Source organism: Microplitis demolitor, chromosome 5 (assembly GCF_026212275.2).
Source record: "Microplitis demolitor isolate Queensland-Clemson2020A chromosome 5, iyMicDemo2.1a, whole genome shotgun sequence".
In the NCBI taxonomy this organism is placed as follows: Eukaryota; Metazoa; Arthropoda; class Insecta; order Hymenoptera; family Braconidae; genus Microplitis; species Microplitis demolitor.
Genome location: NC_068549.1, coordinates 4,721,949 through 4,746,981, shown reverse-complemented (window position 1 = coordinate 4,746,981; position 25,033 = coordinate 4,721,949). Strand labels below are relative to the sequence as shown.

At 27.6% G+C, this 25,033-nt stretch overlaps 2 protein-coding genes and 1 long non-coding RNA gene across 9 annotated transcripts; 2 read left to right on the top strand and 1 right to left on the bottom strand.

Moving 5' to 3' along the window:
• Positions 1–1,758: 1,758 nt before the first annotated feature.
• Positions 1,759–9,272, bottom strand: LOC103571964 (E3 ubiquitin-protein ligase MIB2). Of its 4 annotated transcripts, none has more exons than XM_008550325.1 (10): positions 9,023–9,272; positions 7,079–7,543; positions 6,319–7,012; positions 5,957–6,116; positions 5,537–5,798; positions 4,696–5,004; positions 4,269–4,632; positions 3,315–3,532; positions 3,107–3,204; positions 1,759–2,066 (listed from the first exon to the last, which is right to left on the bottom strand). In XM_008550325.1, the coding sequence occupies exons 2-10, from the start codon at positions 7,513–7,515 to the stop codon at positions 1,768–1,770; spliced, it is 2,841 nt and encodes a 946-aa protein (XP_008548547.1). In that variant the 5' UTR covers positions 7,516–7,543; positions 9,023–9,272; the 3' UTR covers positions 1,759–1,767. The 4 variants fall into 4 exon arrangements, with proteins under 4 accessions (XP_008548547.1, XP_008548549.1, XP_008548548.1 ...); XM_008550327.1 differs by having other exon boundaries at positions 3,107–3,201; XM_008550326.1 differs by having other exon boundaries at positions 9,068–9,272.
• Positions 9,273–12,304: 3,032 nt separating this feature from the next.
• Positions 12,305–21,673, top strand: LOC103571965 (tetratricopeptide repeat protein 17). 4 transcript variants are annotated; one of them, XM_014439384.2, is made up of 12 exons: positions 12,305–12,548; positions 12,654–12,789; positions 13,786–14,057; positions 14,115–14,226; positions 14,298–14,524; positions 15,461–15,748; positions 16,331–16,665; positions 16,767–17,007; positions 17,242–17,485; positions 19,386–19,610; positions 19,705–19,876; positions 21,048–21,673. In XM_014439384.2, the coding sequence occupies exons 2-12, from the start codon at positions 12,676–12,678 to the stop codon at positions 21,221–21,223; spliced, it is 2,406 nt and encodes an 801-aa protein (XP_014294870.1). In that variant the 5' UTR covers positions 12,305–12,548; positions 12,654–12,675; the 3' UTR covers positions 21,224–21,673. The 4 variants fall into 4 exon arrangements, with proteins under 4 accessions (XP_014294870.1, XP_014294867.1, XP_014294864.1 ...); XM_014439381.2 differs by having other exon boundaries at positions 12,305–12,569; XM_014439378.2 differs by having other exon boundaries at positions 12,305–12,592.
• Positions 21,674–22,665: 992 nt separating this feature from the next.
• LOC128667804 (uncharacterized) lies at positions 22,666–23,852 on the top strand. The gene is made up of 3 exons (XR_008403764.1): positions 22,666–22,752; positions 22,843–23,037; positions 23,675–23,852. It is a non-coding gene; the product is annotated as an uncharacterized LOC128667804 (long non-coding RNA).
• The last annotated feature ends 1,181 nt before the right edge of the window (positions 23,853–25,033 follow it).

The following is a 25,033-nucleotide window of genomic DNA, read 5'->3' as shown; positions in this document are numbered from 1 at the left end:
ATACAGTAATTAAAAATTGTGACAATCAGAAGACAAAGTATTTTTATAAAAGCAAATAGTTCTTGTGTATAAATGCCAATATTAATTAAGGATCGTAGAACCATTTTCTTTTGTAAAAGTATTATTTTTTTTTTATATTAAAAAATAATTTTAAAAATACCCATGTTGGTACATTAATTTTAAAGTTAAAAAATTTTGTTTTACATAATACGTGTAAATATTAATTTAAATGCATTCATTATAATTTTAATTAATTCAAATTTATCAGATGAAAAATAATATATAAATATATACAGAAAAAAATTATTTCTTGAGGCAAAAAAAATTTTACATCAAGAAATAAAAACAAAAATTTTCTTGGGGCTAGAAAAAATTTTTTGCGTCAAGAAACATTTTTTTCTGTGTAAAGTAAGAGATTTAGTACCCGATTACTCGTGTATTTGTATATTTATTAAATATTAGGGGTGTGTGAATCAGGTTTAAATCAAATCGAATAGAATATATCTGTCTAATTCGAAAATTTATAAATTATTTGCAAGCTTGGAAATTATTCGTTTTTGAATTTTTAGTAACTTTTTAAATTACTCGAATCGAATCGAGAAAAAATGGTCAGCTTTCAAATATTCAATTTTTATTTAAGACGCGATCTCATTTGTTTCTCTATTCGCACTCAATTGGATAAACGGTACTATCTTTGTTGCATTTGTACAGTAAATGGGAACTTTGTCCAAACAAATGCAAGTTAAAAATAGTTCATAGAGTAAAGCATCGGGTCTGTGTCTTTATTTTGCGTTTAGAGTTTTTATTTCAGAGAAAAGCTTGGACAAAAATCTGAAAACAGTTCTTAATGAAGAGCTTAGTTTTTAAAGTAACCAAAAATAATTTTTCCGTAGACTCGTATCTAAGCTCTATTTAAGGTAAGAGATTCAGTACTAATTCCCTGATTAGGTACTGGGTCCCTTACCTTACCTCTGAAAAAAATTTCAATTATTTTAAAAATTATTACAATTTTAAGCCGTTCGGAAGAAAATTAAAAATAATTTTAAAATTTCGTATGATTCGATTCGATACGAATAATTCGTTAGTTAGAACTATTCGCACAATTCTACTAGATATAGATATATAAATACTTGGAGTGATCAAGTACTAGTTCCCTGATCGGATACTGGGTCTCTTACCTTATATAGAAAAGAACAATTTCTTGGTGCAAAAAAATTCTACAATATGAACAAATTCTACAATATTTTTTGCATCAAGAAATTCTTTTTTTCTGTATGAGGTAAGAGACCCAGTATTCGATCAGGGAATTAGTACTCGATCACTTATGTATTTATTTACTAAATATAGGTATACAAATAGACGGGCTGATCGAGTACTAGTTCTCTGATCATGTACTAGGTTTTTTATATATATTGAGATTGTAAAAGGTAATTAAGAGAGCATAAATTAGCCATAAAAATGGTTTCTTAGTAAATTGATAAAAAGTATTATCAATGTAGTTTAAAAATTACGTATACGAATATACAAAGTTAGATAAAAAATTGATACAAATATTAATGTGTATACAATATATATCGAAGGATAAATAAAAGGTATAGTGATTATAGTAATATAATAAATATAATAAATCACTGATACCTCAATTATGGCACATCACTGTACAGATTATAAGTATTTGAGCTACAAGCGGGTAGCGTCAAAGGCAAAAAATCACTATTGAATAATTGGGTTTGGCAGATGAATTGTTAAGTTATTAAAGTTATTTGTCTAGTAAAGATTTATTTTTTTGGTAATGGTTTTTCGACACATATGACATGTCTTAAGTGGCGCAGCGCAATTTTCACATGCACCGTGACCACAGAGAAATGCAACGTTGCGTCTACGTTCCATGCAAATACTGCACATGTTAACTTCCTCAAGATCAGCTACTCTTGTCTCGAGAAAACGCAGTCTCTCCAAGTCTTTGTCCTTTTCTCTCTCCTTTATTTCAGTTTTTTTAGGTGTTTCCTCATTCTGCAAACTGTCTTCATTTTTTACTGAGTCGTCTTTTTTATTTAAAACTCGATCTATAAAACCAATATTAAATTTTATTTTCATCGACGTCAAAATTTAAATATGTATTATATATATTAGAGTGAATCACAAAAATCGACTATTTTTTTCTCGGAACCCAATATTAAATTAATATCAATATTTAGAGGTCGCTCATCGCAATTTTCTATCTCCCATTTGAAAAATATAGGAAAAAAGAAATTTTAAACTTGGAATTTTATACCTCGACAATGGCTCATTGTACAGGTAAGCTCAGGATATAATTTCGTAGGGAATTAAACGCTTTACAAAAAAAGTCTTATCATTTTGTAATAAATTCATTTGTTCAAAAGTGATTGGAGCTGAAAGAAAAGTTTATAGTAAATTTCTAGATCTTTTTACTTTTCCGGCGAAACTATCAGACTTATTACAAAGTATTATAAGACCTTTTTTGTAGACAATTTTATTCTCTACAAATTATTTCTGATAAAATTTTTTCAAATTCCGCTTTGTTTTCTAGTTATTTTCATTTTAATGTCGAGCTTTTGAAATCAAGCAGATCATTATTTTTTTTACTTAACATTAAAATTAATATAACTATAAAACAATGCAGAATTTCAAAAAACTTTATCAGAGATAATTTGTTAAGAATAAAATTGTCTACAAAAAAGATTTTCTGACATTTTATGATAATTCTGATAGTTTTGCCGGAAAAGTAAAAAGATCTCTAACTTTACTGAAATTTGACTTCAACTCTAATAACTTTTGAACAGATGAATTTATCAAAAAATGATAAGAGACTTTTTTTTGTAGGCCGTTTGATTCCGTACGAAGTTATATCCAGAGCTTATCTGTACAATGAGCCATTGCCGACGTATAAAATTCCAAGCTTAAAATTTTTTTTTCCCATGTTATTTAAATGGGAAATAGAAAATTGCGATGAGCGGCCTCTAAACATTAATATTGAGAGCTCATCTTTCAATGAGCATCTTATGTCACCTCCCTGTAACTATTCAATAGGGGGTTTCGAAAAAAATAGTCGATTTTTTTTAATCAGTCTAATATATCCAATTACCTGTAGATACTGATGGTCCCTTTGTGCTTTCTTCACTTCTTCCTTCGGCAATAGGCGTATTGGTATAACTTGGTTGCTCAATACTCACAGACGCACTGCTATTTTTCATATTTCAATTAAAATAAAACAAAGTACAATTAATTTACCTTTCATGTTACTTAAAAAAACAGAATCATAAAATTGTAATTAAATAAAAATATAATCTTACTCAAGTTCGGGTCCATTTCTTCTACGAAAGTAAAAGTATGACCGAAGTAGATCAGTAAAATTAATGTCTGATCGTTCTAATGGCATTAAGTCAACTGGTAGTTTTCCTTTTGAATTTTTTACCTGCATTAAAAACGCGCCATGATTCTCTACACTGACAAGGAAACACGCAAGTGCTAATTCTGATGGAGCATTTGCATTTACTAAATCTTCCCAAATCTAAAAATACAAAAAAAAAAAAACATTTTTAATTAAAGGCATTCTTAGACACTCCCTCTTCTACACTTATTTAAAAATATTCAATGACTAAAAATTTTTATTAATTAATTAAATAAAAAATAAAAGAATTAATTGAAAAAAAGACAACGAAGTTTTAATTTCACCGAGATGTAGATTTTAAAAAAAATTACTTACAGTTTTTGTCAATTGAAAGCTAAATGAAATTTGGTAAATAAATTTTAGGATACGAAATTTTTAATTTTAAATTATAAAATTGACATAAAAATTTTACTGAAATTCATTTGAAAAACTTTGTTTAACTCTTAATGCCGTAAGATGGACGGCGGAGTCAAATTTGAAATTTGCGATGTGTGATTTCCGACGTCAAAAAGCGAGAAATAATCATGGAAATGGTTAGAAAATCCATGAAATTATCCTCATCCATCTACACTCATCCTCATTTATCCTCATAAATTCTCAGTAAATTTCTTATTTATTGTTTCAAAAATCAATTTTTTTAAATTGATGACAACTGTAAGTAGTTTTTTTAAAATCTATATCTCGGCGAATTTCAAATTATCTCGACATTTTTTTAATAAACACTTCAACTTTTTCTTAATTGATTAATTATTAAAATTTAAATGCCGTTGGTATCTTATAGATGTCACAGAACCAAGTGTGCTACTTGAGAACTAAGCTAATAAAATTTAAAAATATATAAATGATTTAAATTTACAGCATTAATCATTGGCGCATCACGACGACTATCTGAAGTTGGTGATGTGGTAGAATGATGACGGCTTTTCGCTATTGCTATATGAAGAACAGTATCACCGTCTTCATCAGTTGCTAATATATCAGCATTGTGCCGCAAAAGTAATTCAACCAAAGACCAGTGGCCCTGAGACACAGCTAAATGCAACGGTGTCTGCTTTCGATTATTTCTAAGGTCCACAGTTGCCCTTCCATTGGTTCCTGATAATAAAATTGCGGCGACTTCACGATGACCATTAAGTGCAGCCAAATGTAGTGCAGCAAACCCGTCATCTTTCTTAACATCAATAAGGTGTTGAATTCGACTCATTAGTTTTTTTGTCGCACTGCAATGGAAATTTAATTATAAAATGTTAATAAATTAGAGATATTAAATTTATTTTACTTACTGTGCATTGCCTTTCAATGCCGCATGATGCAGAACATTGAAACCACGTTTATTTCGTATGGTAAAATCTACTGAATCGTAATTTATTAAGGCATACATGATGTCTGTTTCTTTGCTTATAGCATCATGTAATGCAGTATCGCCATAAGAATCTTGAAGATTTACATTACAACCGTGGCGTAATAAAACTTGGACACATGCTGAATTTTCTTTGTTTACAGAGACATGAAGAGCCGTACATCCACTATTGTTTACAGCATCAATCGGCGCTCCTCTACTTAATAATAATTCCATTACACCAGGTTGATTTCTATAATTAATATAACATCATAAGATCACGCTCTCAAAACCAGACAAAAAAATATTTGAAAATTCAAAAGTGCACACCTCAATCGCTTATGATAATTATCGTTATTTTATTTTTTTTATTATTACTTTGATTACATTATTGTTTTAAATTTTTAAAAAATATCCCGCCTTTTTCTATTAGATGTCTACTTTTATTTTTTAATCCTACTACCTCAATTACCTGTTTTGTAAAAAGTCGTGATTTTCTAAAGGGTTCTTACGACAAAAGATACAGAGGTAATAAAAAAAAATTATACAGGACAATTGACAGCACTGGTTTGGATTTAAAAAATTTACTTTAAATAAATGGAATAATGAATCGACTTAATATTGATTCGAAATTATTTTTTAATAAATTATATTTGTACTAGTATACAATATAACCCGTTTTAATAAAATCAAAAAAGTGTCGAGATGATTTAAAGTGAGTGAATTAGCTAAACAAATAATTTCGATCGAGGTGTGCAATATTTATAAATAATTTAAATACAAACCCAAAAGCAGCATAATGTAATGGCGGATCACCGTCTTCATCAATAGCTTTCAATGACGCACCAGCATCAAGAAGCAGAACACATAATTCACGGTTTCCTTGATGTGCGGCAACTTGTAAAAATGTTTTTTTACCACTACAAATATCAACATTGCCGGAATATTTTTTAAGAAATTCTCTGACTGCAGTCAAGCCAGCTTCTCCTCTTGCCGCGTCTCGAAGAAGTTTTTCAACTTCTATAGTCACGTCATTAGATGCAGATTCTACAAGTTTAAATAAATCATTTATTTTATTTTTTTCTTTAATTCACACAGAAATAAAGGATTTGTTGGCACAAAAAATGTTTATTAACTCCAAGAAATATTTTCTAAAATGAATTGAAAACAAAACAAAATTAAAAAAAAACTTTTTTTACACTTACCCTGCTGTATACGATGACCATCAGGATGACCCGCTACCCCTTGGCCGCTAGCAATTTTGACTACGCTAAGAGGATTAAACGTCCAAGTATGACCCTCTAATGTAACTCGAAGATCACCGTCTGGATAAATTTTAATAACTTTTCCAAGTTTTCCTAATGCCTGTAATTATCAATAAAATTAAAAAAGTGCGACCTGTGAGAAGAGATGACACAAAACTATTTCAAACCAGGGTGAAATTTTTAATTGTCGCGATTAAATTCTCAAATACTTTTCGAAATTCCCTAACAATTTTTGATATTCCCGATTTATGGTCACCCCGTTTATTTAAAAATTATATCAATACAAAAAAAAAGTAACTTACACTCTTCATTACATCGATCCATTCACCATGACCTTGCTGATAACTTTTAATAGCCGCAGCATCATTTTTAACTCGTACAATATCACCGAGAACAAACGTATCCTGACTCGTTACTTTGGTCAAAGCGCGCGGATGAAAGGTCCACCTATTATTACATCCTTCATACTGTACACGTACATCACCTTTGTCAGTTATCCGATGGACTGTCCCAACTTTTCCAATATACTCAGCCATCCGTGGGTTCCAACCACCATGACCAGCCTGCATATCTTTCAGTGTATCAACATCTCGTAATACTTTGACTTTATCACCGACATTAAACGTTAATTGACCCAAATTGTCCCCTTGGCCAGTGGCATTATTTTCCTCAGCCATTGTCATTATCGATTGACCAAGAACTGGCAAATGTTCTTTATAATAAGTCCCGCAAGTTCCATATTCAACGTAACAAAGATCAACACAACCTTTGTAACCAAGTCGATATACATTCGTGCTTCCTGATGCCCACGTCACAGTTGCTACCGAACGACTGCTCTCATTATCCCACCCACGAATGTCAATTACTCGTCCAGTTTTTCCAGGACCACCGTCTTGATTTCCCCATTCCCAGTCTGGTCCTCGTACGACTTTAGCTCCAATAAAAATACCTTTCAATGGTATTTTAGTGCAACCTGTTCTAGGAGTCAACTGGACTCTGTAAATTATATCAAATAATCATATAATTGAAGAAAAAACTTGTTATTTGTAAGCAAATGCATACCCTACTGCGTTAGCTGTCTGGAATCGCTGAAAAATATGAGTCAGATCATGCGTATCACCCATATAACATTGGGTACAAAGATCATAGTCATGACATTGCGCACACTTCCATCTGATACCAACGATTCCGTGTCTTTTGCATCCATCGCAAATTATATTATTATGCTGGACCCCAGCAGCTGCGTTATCAAATACGAGTAAATCATAGTAACCTTGATAACCGATTCTGTAGTTACTTCTAGACCCGTGGTCCCACTGGACGATTACAGTTTTGTCGGGTGTTTTGTCTGTAGGATTGGAGCTCGAAGTTGTTGCGTTTCCTGGTGGCAAAGGCGGCTTGCCTATTTCAACTATGGTACCAGCGTGACCTTCTCCATTGTCCTGATCCTTCCATTTCCAATCGTAGCCTCTGACAACCCGTAATCCCACCTCCAACATTTCAAATTATTTTAATATCCGCCGTTCACTGAAACAAAAATAACTTTTGTAAAAACAATACTTTCTTAAGTAAATCATTAAAAATTTTTACATCATTAATATCAAATCTAAGGTGAAAAATTATTTTATTGGTAGAAGGAAATTTAAATTTATTTATACTGTTAATAAAATAGATCCGACCCAAGGAGTTCAGACAACTTTAAGATATAAAGATTTATTTTAAAAGGACGACAAATTTTTTTTTGTCTGAAGTCGTTTTTTTATGCAAATAAGACAGATGTTGGTCCTAGAAGTCATAGAAAATTGATACTGAAGTTATCTGACGTCTGATAATTTTTGTATTTTTAAAAAAAAGATAAATTATAAAAAAAAAGTGGAAAATTTCACCTGTAGATTTTTTAATTTTCCACATGCGCATACTTTTAGTCTTTATTTTTTTCGAAGAAATCCGAAAATTTTTAATTGTCTGACTTCAGGCTCATGAAAATTTTACTTCTTTTTTTCTTCGTAAAAAAGTAAATTTAATTTAAAAATCGTTTAGATGATGACTGAGTAATTTACTTTTATCGTCACTTGTGTCAAGTTTTTAAGCAGATATTTTTTCGGTGACGAATTTCTGATTATTTTGTTAACATTTTGGTGCCTTATTGATATGTCAAAAGTCTCAAAACTCTTATTTTATGGATGTCATAGAGCCAAGTGCTTCTAGAGAAGCAGAATTTGGATTTCTTCGATTTAAAAAATGATTTTTAATGAAATATTTGAATTTTTACACTAAAAATACATAAGATTTAAAATTTTCAACAGCATAATTTCTAGTAAAAAGAAAATACAATATTTCTGTTATTTTTTCTCTGTGTTCTGGAACAAAATATATTATCTTTTTTTATATGATCATGAAGTTACCAGACAATAAACTTCAGAGTTTTTTTTTCAACAAATTAATGACAAAAATATTAAATATAAAAATATGGACATGTAGAAAATTAAAAAATCGGTGTCATTTTTTTTTATGGGTTTATTTTTTCATTAAAAAAAAAATTGTTTTAAAAATTAATAGTTGAATTAAATGAATTAACCATCGGTACAATATGAATTTAAATAATAGGGCTTTGAACTTCAAAGATGACTCATAAAAATGACGTATAATATTTCATTGATTTATGAATTTTTAAATATGTCTACATTAATTTATTATTTTTTATTCAAAATAACACTTGTACAATTTTTTAAAATAAAAGTATTGTGAATTTATATTTTTTTACATATAATTTATAATTTTAAATCAGCCTACAGTAAGAAATTAATTAATTAATAATTAAATTGTGATGGTATGAAGTTTAAAAAAAAAATTTCATTAAATTGCAAGTCAGGCATGAGCGCAATTGATATTTAAATTGAAAGTTTAACTGGTGAATAAAATAAGATGTCCAATATGACAAAGTAATGAAATTTGAATGTAAAAAATAAATTTTAATGATTATCATCAATTATAAAAAATAAAAACCTGGAAAACGAGCGGGCAATGCACAACTTGCTGAATGAATTTCACCTGATAATCATGATGTTTTTGTAGTAGACTTTAAATCTGTTGAAATAGTTATATTTTTAACTTTTATCACAAGTAATTATTGATGATTTAATGAAAATACAATCACTCAAATTGTTACACAAGGGATAGGAAGATATTGTGATTATTATTATTATTTCTATTCGTCAACTAGAAACTATTCTTGTACACATAAAAATAAAAAACTGACCATAAGTTTTTTGTGGAATTAATGAAAGCATTTGAGAACTATCCTACTTTGTTGATAGCAGTGAGTTCTATTTTAACTGCTGTCAAATTATGATACTGAAGTTGGCTGATGACTAATATATAGTTTTTGAATTTTTTTTTTAAAACGATAAATTATAAAAAAAAAAAAAATAATAATATTTTTAAAAGTTGCATTTATAGTTTTTTTTAACTTTCCACGTGTGCATATTTTTAGATGATAAATTTTTGTCATTAACTTGTTGAGAAAAAAACTCCAAAAATTGTTATTGTACTAGAATTAGCCGCCGTCTGATAATTTTCGGATGTTTTTTTAAACAATAAATTATAAAAAAAAACAAATATTTCAAAAAGTTGCACTTGTAGTTTTTAAAATTTTCTACATGTGCATATTTTTATTTTATTTTTTTTTAAACTGAATTGTTGGAAGAAAAATTTGAAAATTTTTAATTCCCTGCTAACTTCAGGATCATAAATTATTAACTGTCTATTAATGTCATGATCATATCAAATTTTATATGATACTGAAATTAACAGACAATAAACACACTTCGGATTCAAATTAAAAAAAAAAGAAAAGAAAAATTAAAAAATGCACATGTAGAAAATTTAAAAAACTGTAAGTGCAATTTTCTAAATTTTTTTTTTTAATTCATCGTTTTTAAAAAAATCCAAAAATTATAAAGCGTCCGCTCATTTCAGTATCATAATTATGACTCTTTTATAAAAAGACACAAATTAAAATCACGACTTCAAATGATACGAAATTTTATCAATCAAATTAGTTTTTTTTACAAAAATCTGAATAAGTGTAAGTGTAGCTGACAATTTGAATTTTTTTTCTAATATTTTGAATATTTCTATCATATTCTGCTGCTATTTTATTTTTATTCACGATTTATAATTTTTCTCCCATTTTTAATAAGTTATTTTTCGAATATTTAAATTTACCGCGTAAGTAATGAGAATAATTAATAAATTATTAATGAAAATAAAAATTTTCAAGTGTACTTTTTAGTCTAATTGATATCATTATTGACACAAATAAATTTTAATAAAATTATTAAATATAAATTTTGAAATTTCGCGCCAAGTTGGCGCTACTTCGCGTCACTGCATTCAACGTTCAAATGTTTTCTTAAGTGGGGGCAATCGAATGATTGCAGAATCGATTGTTTTGTATTAACTGGCGGTCCAATAGCGGCAGTCAGTATCATCGACAATGGCAGTAGTAGTCCAGATCCTTCTTTACGTTTAAATAGAAACACAGTATTGCAGTTAATTCGCGGAATTATCCATAAAATTTATTGCTCATAGTCATTGTTTAATTAAAATGTACAGTGTTTGTAAAATTTAAACTGTTCAAAGTGTCTGTGATGTCGTTAAGTGTTGAGTGTTCAGTGCTAGTGTAAAGTGTTGCGAATTACTGATGCTGATATCTTCCAAGTTCCTGAGCTAAATCATCTGGCATCGTCTGGTGGGAAATAGCAGTTAAGTGACGTTTTTTTAGCTGAAATACGCTTGGAGCAATTTAAATTAAATCTCCAAGTGTATTAGGATACCCTTCTGCATATTATTTCTCCACCAAGGTTTGTTCAAACACTTCTTATTTTTTTTTTTTTTTTTTTTTTTCAATATTTAAAACTTTTTTTTTATAACATATTCTGCCGCTATTTTATTTTGATGTACAATTTTTATTATTCTCCAATTTCTAATTATTAATTTTTAAAATATTTATATTTACTGCGCAAGTAATAAGAAAAATTAACAAATTATTAATGAAAAATAATAAATTTAGAGCATAGTTATTAGTCTCATTAATATAATTTTTGAGACAAAAAAATTTTAATAACATTTGACGGTCCAATAGCGATAGCCGTATCATCGATAATGGCAAAGTAATACAGATCCTTCTTTTACATTTGACTTGAAAAATATTGTGGTGTCGTGTAAAATTATGCAGTGATTGTTAAATATATCGTTTATTAATTTAAATTGCGCAATGTGTCTGTAGTGTCGTTAAGTGTTGAGTGTTCAGTGCTAGTGTAAAGTGTTGCGAATTGCTGATGCTGATAACTTCCAAGTTCCTGAGCAAAGTCATCTGGCATCGTCTAGTGGGAAATAACAGTTAAGTGACGTTTTTTAGCTGCGATACACTTGGAGCAATGTAAATTAAATCTCCTAGTGTATTAGGACATCTTTCTGCACATTATTTTCCCACCAAGGTTTGTTCAAACATTCAAGTGTTTTTTTTTTATTTTTAAAATAGTTTTAGTTTTTGTTTATTTTTCAAATATTTAAATTTACCGTGTAAGTAATAAGAATAATTAATAAGGGTGCATTCCGAAATTCGCTGCGCTACAACTGCTCGCAGCGCATTTCGGAATGCACCCTGAATGTGGTTGACAGCTGGCAATTTTTTAAATTTTAGAATAAATAAGTAAAATGTAAGTATAATAAAAATTAAAAAATGCCTATGTATATAATTTAAAAATCAGTACGCGCATTTTTTTAAATTTCATTATTTTAATTAATTAATTCTAAATTTATAAATTGTCTCATATCTACTACATTCACACTCATAAATATGACACATAAAAATGAGTGTAAATGTAGTAGACATCTGACAAATTCAAAATTATTAATAAATAAAGTAAATAATTAATAAAATAATATTAAAAAAAGTGCGCATTTAAAAAATTTTGAAATTAATAAGTGCTTTTTTTATAAATATTATTTTTAATTATTTCCTCTATATATTTATAATTTTAAATTTGTCTAATGTCTGCTACGTTCGCACTTGTCACATACAATTTTACTTATTTTTAAAATAAATTGCGAAATAAAATTTGAATATTGACAAAAAGCGCGCCTTTTGCTACTATCCAATTAAATAGATAAATTACCACACGTGGTTTGTGTGTAGTAATTTTATTGGTAAATTATCAGCCAATAAAAATATAACAAGTAAAGTAGTGTAAATAAATATCATCTCTCTCTTTCTCGCAAAATCTCCATTCTCCATGACACTGGAAATAGACACAGGCTAGAGCTACATAAATATATACATATACGTGTAGTAACCTCAATTATCGAACTATACTGTTGTTAATCTCAACAACTTGAATAGAATAAAATTATCTCAGTAGTGCTGATAAAACGATTTGTTTTCGCGCGACTTTATGTCTTTTTATAAGATGCGAAAATCATGAAGAAAAAACAAGTTAATTAATTAATTATTTAAAATGAAATTTAGGTCCGATCCATTGGAAAAGAAGTATCATATTATTGATATAAAATGTAGTAATAATAACAGTAATTATAATAATAATAGTAATTAATATAAAAAACATTTCATTAGATAAAGTCGAAGTGAAACGATTATGATGATCAAGTTGAAATCATTTACAATTTTTTTAATATTATTTGAGACAATAATTTGTATATCAGGTACAACTCACTGGGTTGTAACTGAAAATGGAAAAATTCAATCACAGGTATATTATTATTATTTTAAATAATTCAAATATAGAGAAACTTAAGTTCTAAATAATCCTGAAATTACCAGACAATTAAAAATTTTTGAATTTTTTTCCAACAAATCAATCACAAAAAATATAAACTAAAAATATGCACATGTGGAAAATTAAAAAATCTATAAGTGGTATTTTTTTAAATAAAATTTTTATTTTAAATTTATGGTTAAAAACAAGTCCAAAAATTATTAGACGTCGGCTAACTTCAGTCAGGTAGTTGGTTTCTTTAAAATTTCTGATTCATAATGATGGAGATTAAATACTAATAGATTTAAAATTTTATACGATTGAATAATAAATTTTAATCAGGAATTAAAAGTCATTTCATTCTTGATATCTGCTGTCGTTCAGATTAATTTATGATAATACTTAAGTCGTATTTGATAATGGATTTGATCAATTAGATTTAAATAATTAAATCTTGATCAAATAAAATTTAAATAATCCTGAAGTCAACAGGTTTTAAAAAAAATCAAAAAATTATTAGATGTCTACTGACTTTAGTATCATATATTTAAATACTCATGGTTTGGTCTCATTAGTGGCGCGAAAAAAATTCTGCAATATTTCATTTGAGATTAAAAAAAATTATCTGGACTAGAAAAAATTTCTTGCCCTAAAAAGTTTATTCTTAGTTCAAGAAAATTTTTCTTTGCTCAAAGAAAATCTTTGAATTGAATTTTCAGTGCCAAAAATTTCTTAGGACAAATTTTTTGTCCAATAATTTTTGGATTTTTTTAAAAACTATAAATTTAAAAAAAAAAATTTTTTTTAAATTGCATCTATATTTTTTTCAATTTTCTGTGCATATTTTCAGTTTTTTTTTTTTTTAATTAAATTGTTGAAACAAATAAAATTAAAAAATTTTTAATTGTCCGCTAACTTCAGGATCATATTTTTTTTGCGCTAAGAAATTCTTATTTTTTAATGGATGTTGATATTTAAATAATTTTACAGTTGGATTCAGCATTTCAAATGAAACGACCGTATGATCTTCCAGGATTTCTTGAACAAGAGAAACGAATGAATGTTGTCCAAGCATTACATAAAAAAATAATGGCAAGAAAAATGATTCTTGACAGTCAAATAGCTGTTCTCAATTCAATTGGTGATTTAGAATCATGGTTACAGTCATCAAACCCAGAATGTATTTCAAATCGTAAATTATTGGAAGACTTTGATTTTTACGCCAGTGTTGCTACTGATGGCAGTTACAGAAAAGGTGTAACGTAAGTTGTATTATTTTGAAATAATTATAGATAATTTTAATTTATTTTATTTTTTAGTCAAAAAGATTATTTGCTTGACGGAATACCCGACGATGGTAAGAGAACAGTACCAGACTGCAAAAAGACGTTTCCTTTAGACTTTAGCATGTATACTTTTGAGCATCTCAGTGTAAGAATTTATTAAAGCTGTTAAAAAAACAGAAAATAAAGTTTGATAATTGAATGATATTTTAATAACAGGCAATGCGGAATAGAAAAAATTTAACGCAGCATCAAGAAAAAGGTCTGATTAAATATTTACCACCAGGAACAGATTTAAATAAATTTGGTCATCAAATAGCTCATGGATTGAAGAGAAATAATACGTCATGGTTGCATTTAAATCTTGCAGCCATTTATTGGCGAGTTAAAGGTGATGCTTACAATGCATTAGAGTGTGCAAGGCGCGCTATTGTAACAGCTCCTAGGTAAGTTAAAAGAATTTTATTACTTATTCATGGTGGCCACATTTCTGGAAAACTTGGAAAATCTGGAATTGTCAGGGAATTATTAATATACTGGAAAAATCAGGGAAATGTCAGGAAATTTCGTTACAAAGCTGGAAAAATTTTTACTTTCTTTTTTTTTGACTGAAAAAATCTGATAATTTTTTTTTCTGTCAAAACTATTCAAAAAGTGGCGCGGCGAACGCGATTGTAAAACTATTTTTAAAAAAAATTAGTAGAAATTTATTCCAATAGCGAAAAAATGAAGCAGTTAGAGTTAAAAAGGCTGTTAGAAAAAAAAAGTCTTAATAGAAACCGCTCGTCAGGATCTTGAAGCTATTAACATTCATATTGATAAGTTAAAAAACCAAAAACATTAAAAGTATACATAAGTATTGAACTAATAAGTTCCACTATATTTATCATTCGCGTACTTGATTAATATTTTATTAATATTCTATAAAACGTTCTTATTTATGAAATTTATTCTAGGGTAAATGGTAAATTTATTTATATTTTATTATAGAGTAAGTTATATAAAATCATAAATTTAAAATAAAAAGTAAAAAATTATTCATTTAATAAATAAAAAAAACGTATGAACATTGACAAATAATAAAATAAAGTTTCATTTAACGACAATGATTGATTATTTATTGAACTGACTTATGCCATTTTATTTTGAATTAAATAAATATTTCCAGTGACTTAATATTACTACATATGGTCAGGGAATTTTTTTAATTATTTGACTGGAGTACCTGGAAAAGTCAGGAAATTTAAGTTTCAAAAATGTGTGGTCACTATGATTGTTAAGTATCGTAATTAAATGAACAAATCGATATTCATGTCATATTAATAAATTTTATAAAACTTCCATGACAATAATATCAATATAATGAATAAATAAATTCAAAGGGAATATCGTGACATACCGTTATTAACAACGGGTGGAATTTTACATGCTGCTAAATATTCAGCAGAAGCGGCTATTGTTCTCCATGCCGCGATAGATTATGCACCAACACAAAGTCATCAGCATCTTGCATTAGGCCACGTTTACGCGATTTTAGGTGATTATAATCGATCATTAGCGTGTTACGACAATTCTTTGAGACTTACGCCCACAATGGAACAAGCAAAGCAAGCCAAATTTGTTATATTGTGTTGTCAAAGTTTGACTGAAGCACTTACTGCTTTACACAAGTAAATATACAGTATTTGTATGTACCTGAAGATCGGAACGTTTTTCGCTTGCTTTATCACATGCTCATTCAAAAAGTGATTAATAGATCTTGCTCCTCTTTACAAAAAACAATTTTCAAAAATAATAATAATAATAATAATAATAATAATAATAATAATAATAATAATAATAATAATAATAATAATAACCCTGATAGCCAAGTTGACAGCAGGTTGGTGACAACTTTCTGCAGTTTGTTGTCAAGTTGACTGCAAAAATTGGCATTTCCATAAGTTGATGGCAAATTTTTTATGAAAATGTATCAGAATGTTCTTGAAATGGTGCTTACTAGTGTCACAAATTTTAAGAATTTTAATAAAGAAGGTACTTAAAAAAAAAAAAAACCACAAAAATATCCTTTTTCTGTATGTCAGACTCCTTTCCTCCCTTAAGCAGTCAAATTGTATAAATTGTTTTCACTTTTATTGTGTGAAAAACGTTTCGATCTTCAAGTACATGTATTTGTTTTTAATTTTTCAAATAATTTTGACCAACAATAACATATTGGTAGATAAAACACATGGATTTCATTTACCTTTTAGGAGATTAGATGATATAGTAACAGATTTACATGCACAACAAAAAGATTATACGGAATGGTTGAAGTTAGAAGAAAAAATTTTATGTGAGAGAATGAAAACTCCTTTTGCGGCATTCCGAGCCCATCGTTTAGGGCCGATTTTATCACATCGAGGTCAATCTTGTATGCAACGTGAAGGCGACGATGCAATTTTATCATGCCAAGTTACTAATGACAATCAAATGTTTGCTCATAATCTTCTTGTTGACATCGGAGTTAGTTTGCAACAATTGAAAAATGTTGAGAATCAAGTTGAAAAAATAAATGATAGGATGTCAACTGCTAAAGTTTTACCTTGTAAGTTTTTCGCGGTCATTTATTTAATTATTTATAATTGAACTAGTTGTTTTTTGTTTATTATTTTAGTAGATTAATTTATTATTTGAATTTTTAATTAGCTAAGAATGAAAAAATTAGTGAGATTCAAAAAAATTCTAATGTACGGAGCACGGAATTCTTTACAGTTTTTATGGAACCAACTAGTAAACCAAAGTACTATAATTTCGAAATAAAAAAAAGTAATAGAGAGTTTGAAAATAAAAATTGGCCGGATCAAAGTGAATGTGAAAAGTCGGGATTACTTATTGATACCAAACAATACGTACCAATTTATTTATCACCAGAGAATAAAGGCTACATGTAGGTACCATTTATTTTTTTTTAAATAATACAAAGATTTTTTAGTTTGAATGAAATATATTTTTCATGATACAGTCGAACTTCATTAACTCGAATTCCATTATTTCGGAACTTCCCCTCGATTTACTCAGGATGAAACACGATTTCAGATCGCGGGTGATGTCAGCCAACTTCACTCTGGTCTGAAATCGTTTTGTTTCATCCCTTGTCATACAATATACTATTTGTTTTTAGAGTTAATATTTTTGTTAATGAATTGATCGGAATGGATTCGGAAAAGGAGCATATGCTACCATGGTATCCACCAATATGTCAATCGCCAGAATCTTATGATTCGAAATTTATTTCTCCATTACTATTAAAAGCAACGACGGGGGTGAGTTCTTCTGACAGCAGTTTAACGTCATTTTTAACAGATTTAGCTAAAAATTCAGAACTTGCTGAAATCGGACAAAGAATTCTTACTGCTACAAAATCGGTAATTTGAGTTGATATAAATTTATATAAAAATGTGGTAAATATACAGTTTTGTGCTCCACCCATTTTTAAATATTAATAACAATAATATTTAATAGTAAATTCACTTACTTTATTTTAATTTTATCGTGGATTGAAAAAAAAATCAGTATGATAGAATTAAAATTACAATGAGCAGTTTAAAATTCGTGTTCGTACAAATTTAAAAATAATAACTATTCAAAATGAAGGTAGTTCACTCGCGACATTCGTAGCCAAAAGTATAGCGTAATCGTAACTACAAAAGTTAGAGATACTCAATGCGAGAATATTTTATTTTTGTGAGAGACTGTATCCAATACATTTTAGTTTTAAATATACAGATACACACTAATACAATCACACTGATGAGTATAATAAATGTGGGAATGCTGCAAACATTTATATTGAATATTCTATAGATTAAACGTATAGGTAGCAATCTTTTTATAGTGTGAATTTAATATACATGCAGTTTGTTATTGACAATCACAAATTTTGGATAGAATTAATTTTTGTGCATATTTTCATAATTTTTTTTAAACTTACAAGAAAATCGCAATTAAAAAGAAAAAAATTGTTCGATGTGTGCTACTTTCAATATCATAATTTTTTAAAATTCTAAAACTATTAGAAAAGCTCGGCTGACCAATTTCAAAACACAGTAATTGACAAAAATAAAATTTTTGAAATATGTATAGAATCATGTTCACAAAACTCTATTGGAACTAAAAATACTAAAAAATCGATTTTGAAAAATTTGTCACTTACTGTGTTTTGGAATTGGGCAGCCGAGATATCATTAATATAAGTTAATACCAAAAAAATAATTTTTTTGTTTGTTTAAAATCAGTGAATAAATGTTTAACATTCATAAAAATAATTTCGAAAAATTTTCCAAAAATTTTTTGACCTCCAATACTTTCATGCTCAAAAATTAACCTAACTAAGTGACATTTGAATTTCCGCGGGTTAAGTATGACGACTGCAACATTGCCGAGTTGTGATTGCTGTACCCCACCACACGTCAAATATTTTTAAATTATTTATATTTTAAAAAACAATATTTTTTAAACAAATCGGTCAAAAAATTCAGAGTTTTTTTCAAAAAATTTCTAATTTTTTCATTTAACAGTGGATAAGTTTTTAAAAAAAATGGTAAGAACCGTTTTCAAGATATTCAGGAAACTACATGTTTTTCATATACTTGGTAGATCTCCAGCAAGTTAATTATGCATTTTTTGATTGTTAATATCTCGTCTTAAAATCGGTGAAAAAATTCCGGTTTTTTTTTCATTAAATATTAGACATTTTTGTTAATCTCATGTTTTAATTTCATCGCATTCCTAAGAAAAGACGTTTTGCGAATGAACTACCTTAAATAAAAAGATAGTTAGGCTGAGGACTTAGTAGAGACTGGTACTCTGCTGAATCCAATTTATTGATTTCTCTTTCTAAAATCCACAAAATAAAACTTGCAATTAAATTAAAATTAATTAATCCTTTATTTTGAGCTGCAAATTAGCACCTCAATGTTTTACATGCATAATCTCCTGTACTTTTGGGCGCTGCTCTGCCATTATTTAAAAATCTCATATTTTTTAAATAATAATATGGAGGCTAAAGGCAGATATTGACATTAGATCGAAGTTTAAATCGCGAAAATTGATAAATCAATAAATAATTAAAATAATTGATGACCAGGACCCGCATCTATTGACACCCCAATGAGGCTCAACCTGGACTTTTATAAACAATATAAACATTTAAATTAGTACTGGTTAGATTTTTATTAAAAATAGGTGGAACATTTTTCTATATATTTATCTAATTACATTAACTAATTGGTTAATAATAAGATAATTAGATTATTATAACTGTAGAAAGTGGCTGCTCCATGGGTGCTTTCTATGTTGGCATCTTTACATTGGCGGGTTGCAGGAAAACCCAGAAATGCATTGGATTGCCTTCAATCCGCTTTAAATACTGTTCCAAATGGATTCAAAGACGTACCTTTAGTAAGTATTGCTTCAATCAGTCAAAAATTTGGGCTAATTGACGATGCCTTGAGAGCAACCAAAGAAGCTCTTCGGGTAAATTCCATTGAGGTAATTAAATATCTTTATTTTCTACATTATATATTCAAATAAATATATCATTTTTTAAATTTGATTTGTCTGATTTTTATTTGATTTTATTCAGCCATTAACAAATTATTTATATGGATCATTACTTTTCGTAAAGAAAAATTATACCGGTGCTGTGTATCACTTGAGACAAAGTTTGAGAGTTGATTCAGAATTAATGGATGGTAAAACTTTAATGTTATTGAGAACAGTTATTTGTTACAAACGTTCAAACAATCGACGTACAGGTAAACATCTTTATTTTATCTATTCTGTATTATTAAGAGAATAAGGAAAATTTTGTTCCTGGCATATCTGTATGATAGAATTGGTTGATGTTATTAAATTTGGTATCGTTAGAAAGGTTTTGACTTGAATTTGTACCTTTTCATAGTTTCAACTTTTTTTTATCATCAATCATTGAGAAAAATCGATTTACCGGTATCATTCGAATCACATTTGAATTATGCGAGAAAAAATACGATCGTAATTATTTTCTTTAAATAAATTAATCTTTAATTATTCTGTCACTAAATATGACTGAATGTCACTGAATATATACTATATTATTTATATCGCGTTACTTATTCCAAAATGACAAAGTTTTATATTTCCATTTGGTTTTAGGAAGTTTCTCAAAACCAAAAAAATGTGCATAGAAAAAAAAGGATTCATTGACACAAAAAATCTTTACTCGCCTAAAGAAAATTTTTACTTACCCCAAAAAATTTTTCGCATTGTGAATTAAAACCAAAAAGTTATTTAGAATTAGAAAAAATTATTTGGTGCAAGGAATCATTTCTTGACCAAAATAATCTTTTCTCGCCTCAAGAAAATTTTTGTATTGAATTCATGATGCATAAAATTTCTTGGTGCAAATAAAATTTTTTGAGGCAAGAAATCGGTTTCTTTTGAGTATTTTATAAAATCAGTAGTGATATTTGGGCAGTCACGTAGTGACTGCAGGTTGCTCGTTATATTTATTAGTATTATATTAATGTTAATTTTATATTTGAAGTCAAGAATTTTAACTTTTTGGCCAAATATTTAATCCTTTGTCGGTCGCGTTATAAGCGCAGCGCCGCAATTTTTGTTGAAAGATTATTTAAAAAGAAAATAAATTTCCTAGTCTTTTGAAATTTTATGAGTTCTTCTATTATACTTTTTAGTATCGAATGATTCAATGATTTTTATTTTAGTAAAAAAATTATAAAAAAAGATGACAATTGTCTAATCTATAGATTAGAACATAGCTTATAAGCTTGTGTGGTTTTAATTTTTAAAAATCATAGTTATGATACTTGGCAACACCGAAATATTAAATACATGGCGGCAGAGTGTCACAGCCCGACGAACAAAAGATGGCGAGAAGGGATAAACCCAGGAATATCATTCATATTTTTATATTTTTTTTTATAGGTAATGGCGGTAATGAAATTGAAAGTTGTGGAGTGACATATCCATCTGCTGACAGAATAGCTAAGCATGATTTGAATGAAGGAGAGACAGTTCTTTGTTTTGGTGATGGCAAAGATTGTAAACCTATACAATGTTTTGCTATGAAAATGCACAATGATGAAGTAAGAGGTCCATAAATTACACAGATAGTGTAAATTTGTAAGCTATAATTACATTAAATAGGGTACAAATATTGATCTATAGATCAATAGTAAAAGGTGATCATATGACATCATAGAGTCTCAGTTTAACGAATCTCAAATAAAAGCGATTGGCTAAAAAAAAAAAAAATATGAAGAATTGCATATCGACTGAAATATAAATTTTAACATTCCGTGCACACAAATATATTTTCTTACTCGAAAATGTGAAAAGAACAATCTCAGTTATATCTTAAACAAAAATAAATGCGTTTCTTTTTTTGTGACTCTTGATGATCTGTCTTTGTGATGTGTTTTAAATTTTAAAGTAGTATATATTATATATTAAATAAATGTATATAAAATTATTTTGTATAATAGTGCTTGTCAAAGTGGAATTTAAATATAAAACATGTTGTTTATTAATATATACTGGTACTTCTTGGATATGTTTCTTTTTTTTTTAAATAAAAGTAATCCCTGCTTAAAAAATCCGATAGATTCTTATAGTTGTACGTCTAAGACCTATGTAATAACTATAGCACTTCTCATATAACTCATTAACTCTTATAAAATCTCTATAGGAATTTATGAGAATCTATTGGATTCTATGAAATTTTCTAAACAGAGGTGTAAGTCTTTAATGGTATTGAGGTAAAGAAAACTTTTTTAAGTTTACTTATCAGGGTTGTAAATAATGTATTACTTTTTTTAATGCATTAGCGATTTCATTTGCCATTAAATTAAATTTTTTAATGGCGAAAAATTCCATTAGTCACTGAATTTAATTTTTTAATGGAGAAATTTTCAATTAGCCATTGAATTTAATTTTTTAATGGTAAAATTTACCATTAGGAATTTTACAACCCTAATTCTTATATAATATACTTATAATTTTCTTACCTTTACTATCTAGTCCAAGATGACTTTGATTGGGACGAGAGCCCCAATTCCATATTTTTAATTTAAATGATATATTTTAGTAACAAATAAAAATCTGGATGCGGTTTGATCAAATCATTTTATTTAGGTATAAGGTTTTAAAAAATGAAATCACATTACAAGATTAATATTTAAGTGCAATTAATATATATATATATATTTCATTTTATTGTACAACTCAATTGCGAAGCAATGAGATGTGTTCTACTAACGCTTACTCGATCGCAGCTGATTCATTCAAATAAAAATCATATTTATTCTCGTTCAAATATCTTCAACTAGAAAAAAATTGAAAGATAATTTATTAATGAATAAAACGAATACAATTATAAGTCACTTTTTTCAAAAATAATAATTGAAAGAACAAAAACTGTTCGGAAATCCAAATGTGCACAGTTCACTTGCTCTTTCAAAATGTGATCAATAGATGGCGCCCCTGCGTGCAAGAAAATTATAATTAAATCAATAGGATTTAGATAGTGATTTTCAAAAGAGTTCTTCTATTCAAGAATTCAAGTTGTAATAAAAAATCAAATAGATCAATCAGTTGTGTATTTTTGAAGTTATTGTCTTTACTAACATCCGTAAGTACTGACGGACATTACAGGTATTTTTACATTTTTTTTTTAATTATTAGTTTTAAAAAAAGTGACTTAAAATTGTGTCTGTTTTAGTCATTAATAACTCATCTTTCAAATGGTAGGAATTTTGTTCTAGTTGAGCATATTTGAACGAGTGTAAATATGATTTTTACGTAAGTGAATCAACTGGGATCTAGTAAGCGTTAACAGCATACATCTCATTGCTTCGCAATAAAGTTGCGCAATTTTTGAAAAACCTGAGATGTCCGTTAATATCTAGGGATGTTGGTAAGTTTAATAACTTAAAAAATATACAACCGATTGATCTATTTTATTTTTAATTACACTTGAATGCTTAAATAGAAAAACCCAATAGAAAATTACTATCCAAATACTTTTGATTTAAATATAATTAATAAAAAGTTAAAGATGGCCATTCATGAAATAATTTTGCTGCCATTTATTATTATTATTATTATTATTATTATTATTATTATTATTATTATTATTATTATTATTATTATTATTATTATTATTATTTAATTTGATTCGATTCGAACGCCATCTATCGAATGAGCAAGCTAGTTGTGCACATTTGGATTTTATAATATATGTTAAACATTATTAACTTATTGCACGACTCATAATGCAAAGCATTAGAGAGTGCTTTACGATCGAAAATTTTTTTTTTCTCCTTCTTTCTACAACCATTTCTTAATTATCGTATTTTTTTTATTATCATAAACTTATAAAATATTAATTATAAAACTACAGTCATTTTTACAGTATGATTAATTATATAATTAATATCTTTATAAAACAATGAACAAATATAAATACAACAAAGTTATTCTTTAAAGTAATTAACAATAATCAATTGATTAATCAAACAATAATTAATTGATTAATTAATCGTTCGCTTTAGTATTTTAATACAGTCAGGTCAAATATGATGGCAAAAGAGATGTAGGGTCCACTTCTGTTGTGTGGTTCTTCATCTATAAATATGAAAGAAGATGATACTCAAAATCTGATTTCCAGCACGTGCCGCAATGCTGACAACCTTTTATTTTTTTCATGAAACCATGATCTATCGTATTTAGTTAAAGGTCATCACAATTTGCTGTATGAAAATTTAAAAATCACTTATTATGTAGTAATATATACATTATTACTTATTACATATTTTTACATAAAGTTTTACATTGAACTAAAATAATAATAAAACTTACAAACAAATTTTACAAATTTTTTATTAATTTACTCAAAATATATAGCACTAACAAATTTTAAATAACTTACATACAACATGAAAAATTTTATTAAATTACATAGAAAATGCAAATTTATTAATGGTTATTTAAAATTAATATTAATATTAACTCATTATTTGTCATTTATGACATTATATTTTTTTTTGTAATTCTAAGTTTCGAACTTAAAAACAAATTTTTTTTTTTTTTTCAAAATTTGTTCCTTTTCAAAAATTATTTTTTACTACTTTATGTATAGTCACCACAAAAAATACTGATTGTGTCTTTTTCATGAAATTTAAATTTCAAAAAAGTTATTCATCATCAATAATTTTTTTTTCCGATCTCTATGTACCAATCGTATTGCAAATTATTTTTTTTATTTAGTAAAGACAAAAAATTCTACTCTATCAATTATTTAAAAAAAAAAAAAAAAAAAAAAAAAAAAATTCTTTTTCTGTAATGGTACGTTTTGCCCGCCCAGAAAAAAAGTTTCTTTCATGGCAACTAGAAATTTATTTTATTTTCTTCAAATAGAAGTCAAAAAGAGATGACAATGAATTGGAGTGCACAAAAATCCATTATTTTCTTGCCGGCCTCATTTTACCCACCTTTACCTATATTATCTTACTTAATTAATCAATAATGATTCTCTAATCACCAAAGCCTTATCGATGACATAATTAATCATCACCTTTTTCTGTTCAATTAAAAAAAAAGTTTAAGTGTAAAAACATATTAACTTGAGGTATTTAAAATACTTTTACTGATCAATAGTTAATTATTGAAAAAATTTTATTAAATTACATGTTTTAAAATATATAAATTAAATTTTCCATGCAAGTATCAAAATATCATGTTTCCCAACTCGATACTTGACGTCCTACGTAAGTCTTCCCCCTTTTACAACCAGTGACTATTGATAAAAGTTATGTTCATACTTTTTTTTTTTTTTTAACGTATGTAGTACCAAGTAATATCAAGTATATATATGTATATTTATTTAACTTGAATATATTATTAAGTTGATG

Excerpts from the sequence above, each read along its gene's own strand:
- LOC103571964 (XM_008550325.1), bottom strand. The coding sequence starts at position 7,515 with ATGTTGGAGGTGGGATTACGGGTTGTCAGAGGCTACGATTGGAAATGG. Across the intron at positions 6,117-6,318 it reads GGATCGATGTAATGAAGAGT|GCATTAGGAAAACTTGGAAA; the intron begins GTAAGTTACTTT and ends TGATAATTACAG. Across the intron at positions 3,205-3,314 it reads AGAAATGGACCCGAACTTGA|CAGTGCGTCTGTGAGTATTG; the intron begins GTAAGATTATAT and ends TATGAAAAATAG.
- LOC103571965 (XM_014439384.2), top strand. The coding sequence starts at position 12,676 with ATGATGATCAAGTTGAAATCATTTACAATTTTTTTAATATTATTTGAG. Across the intron at positions 12,790-13,785 it reads ATGGAAAAATTCAATCACAG|TTGGATTCAGCATTTCAAAT; the intron begins GTATATTATTAT and ends ATAATTTTACAG. Across the intron at positions 19,877-21,047 it reads TTCAAACAATCGACGTACAG|GTAATGGCGGTAATGAAATT; the intron begins GTAAACATCTTT and ends TTTTTTTTATAG.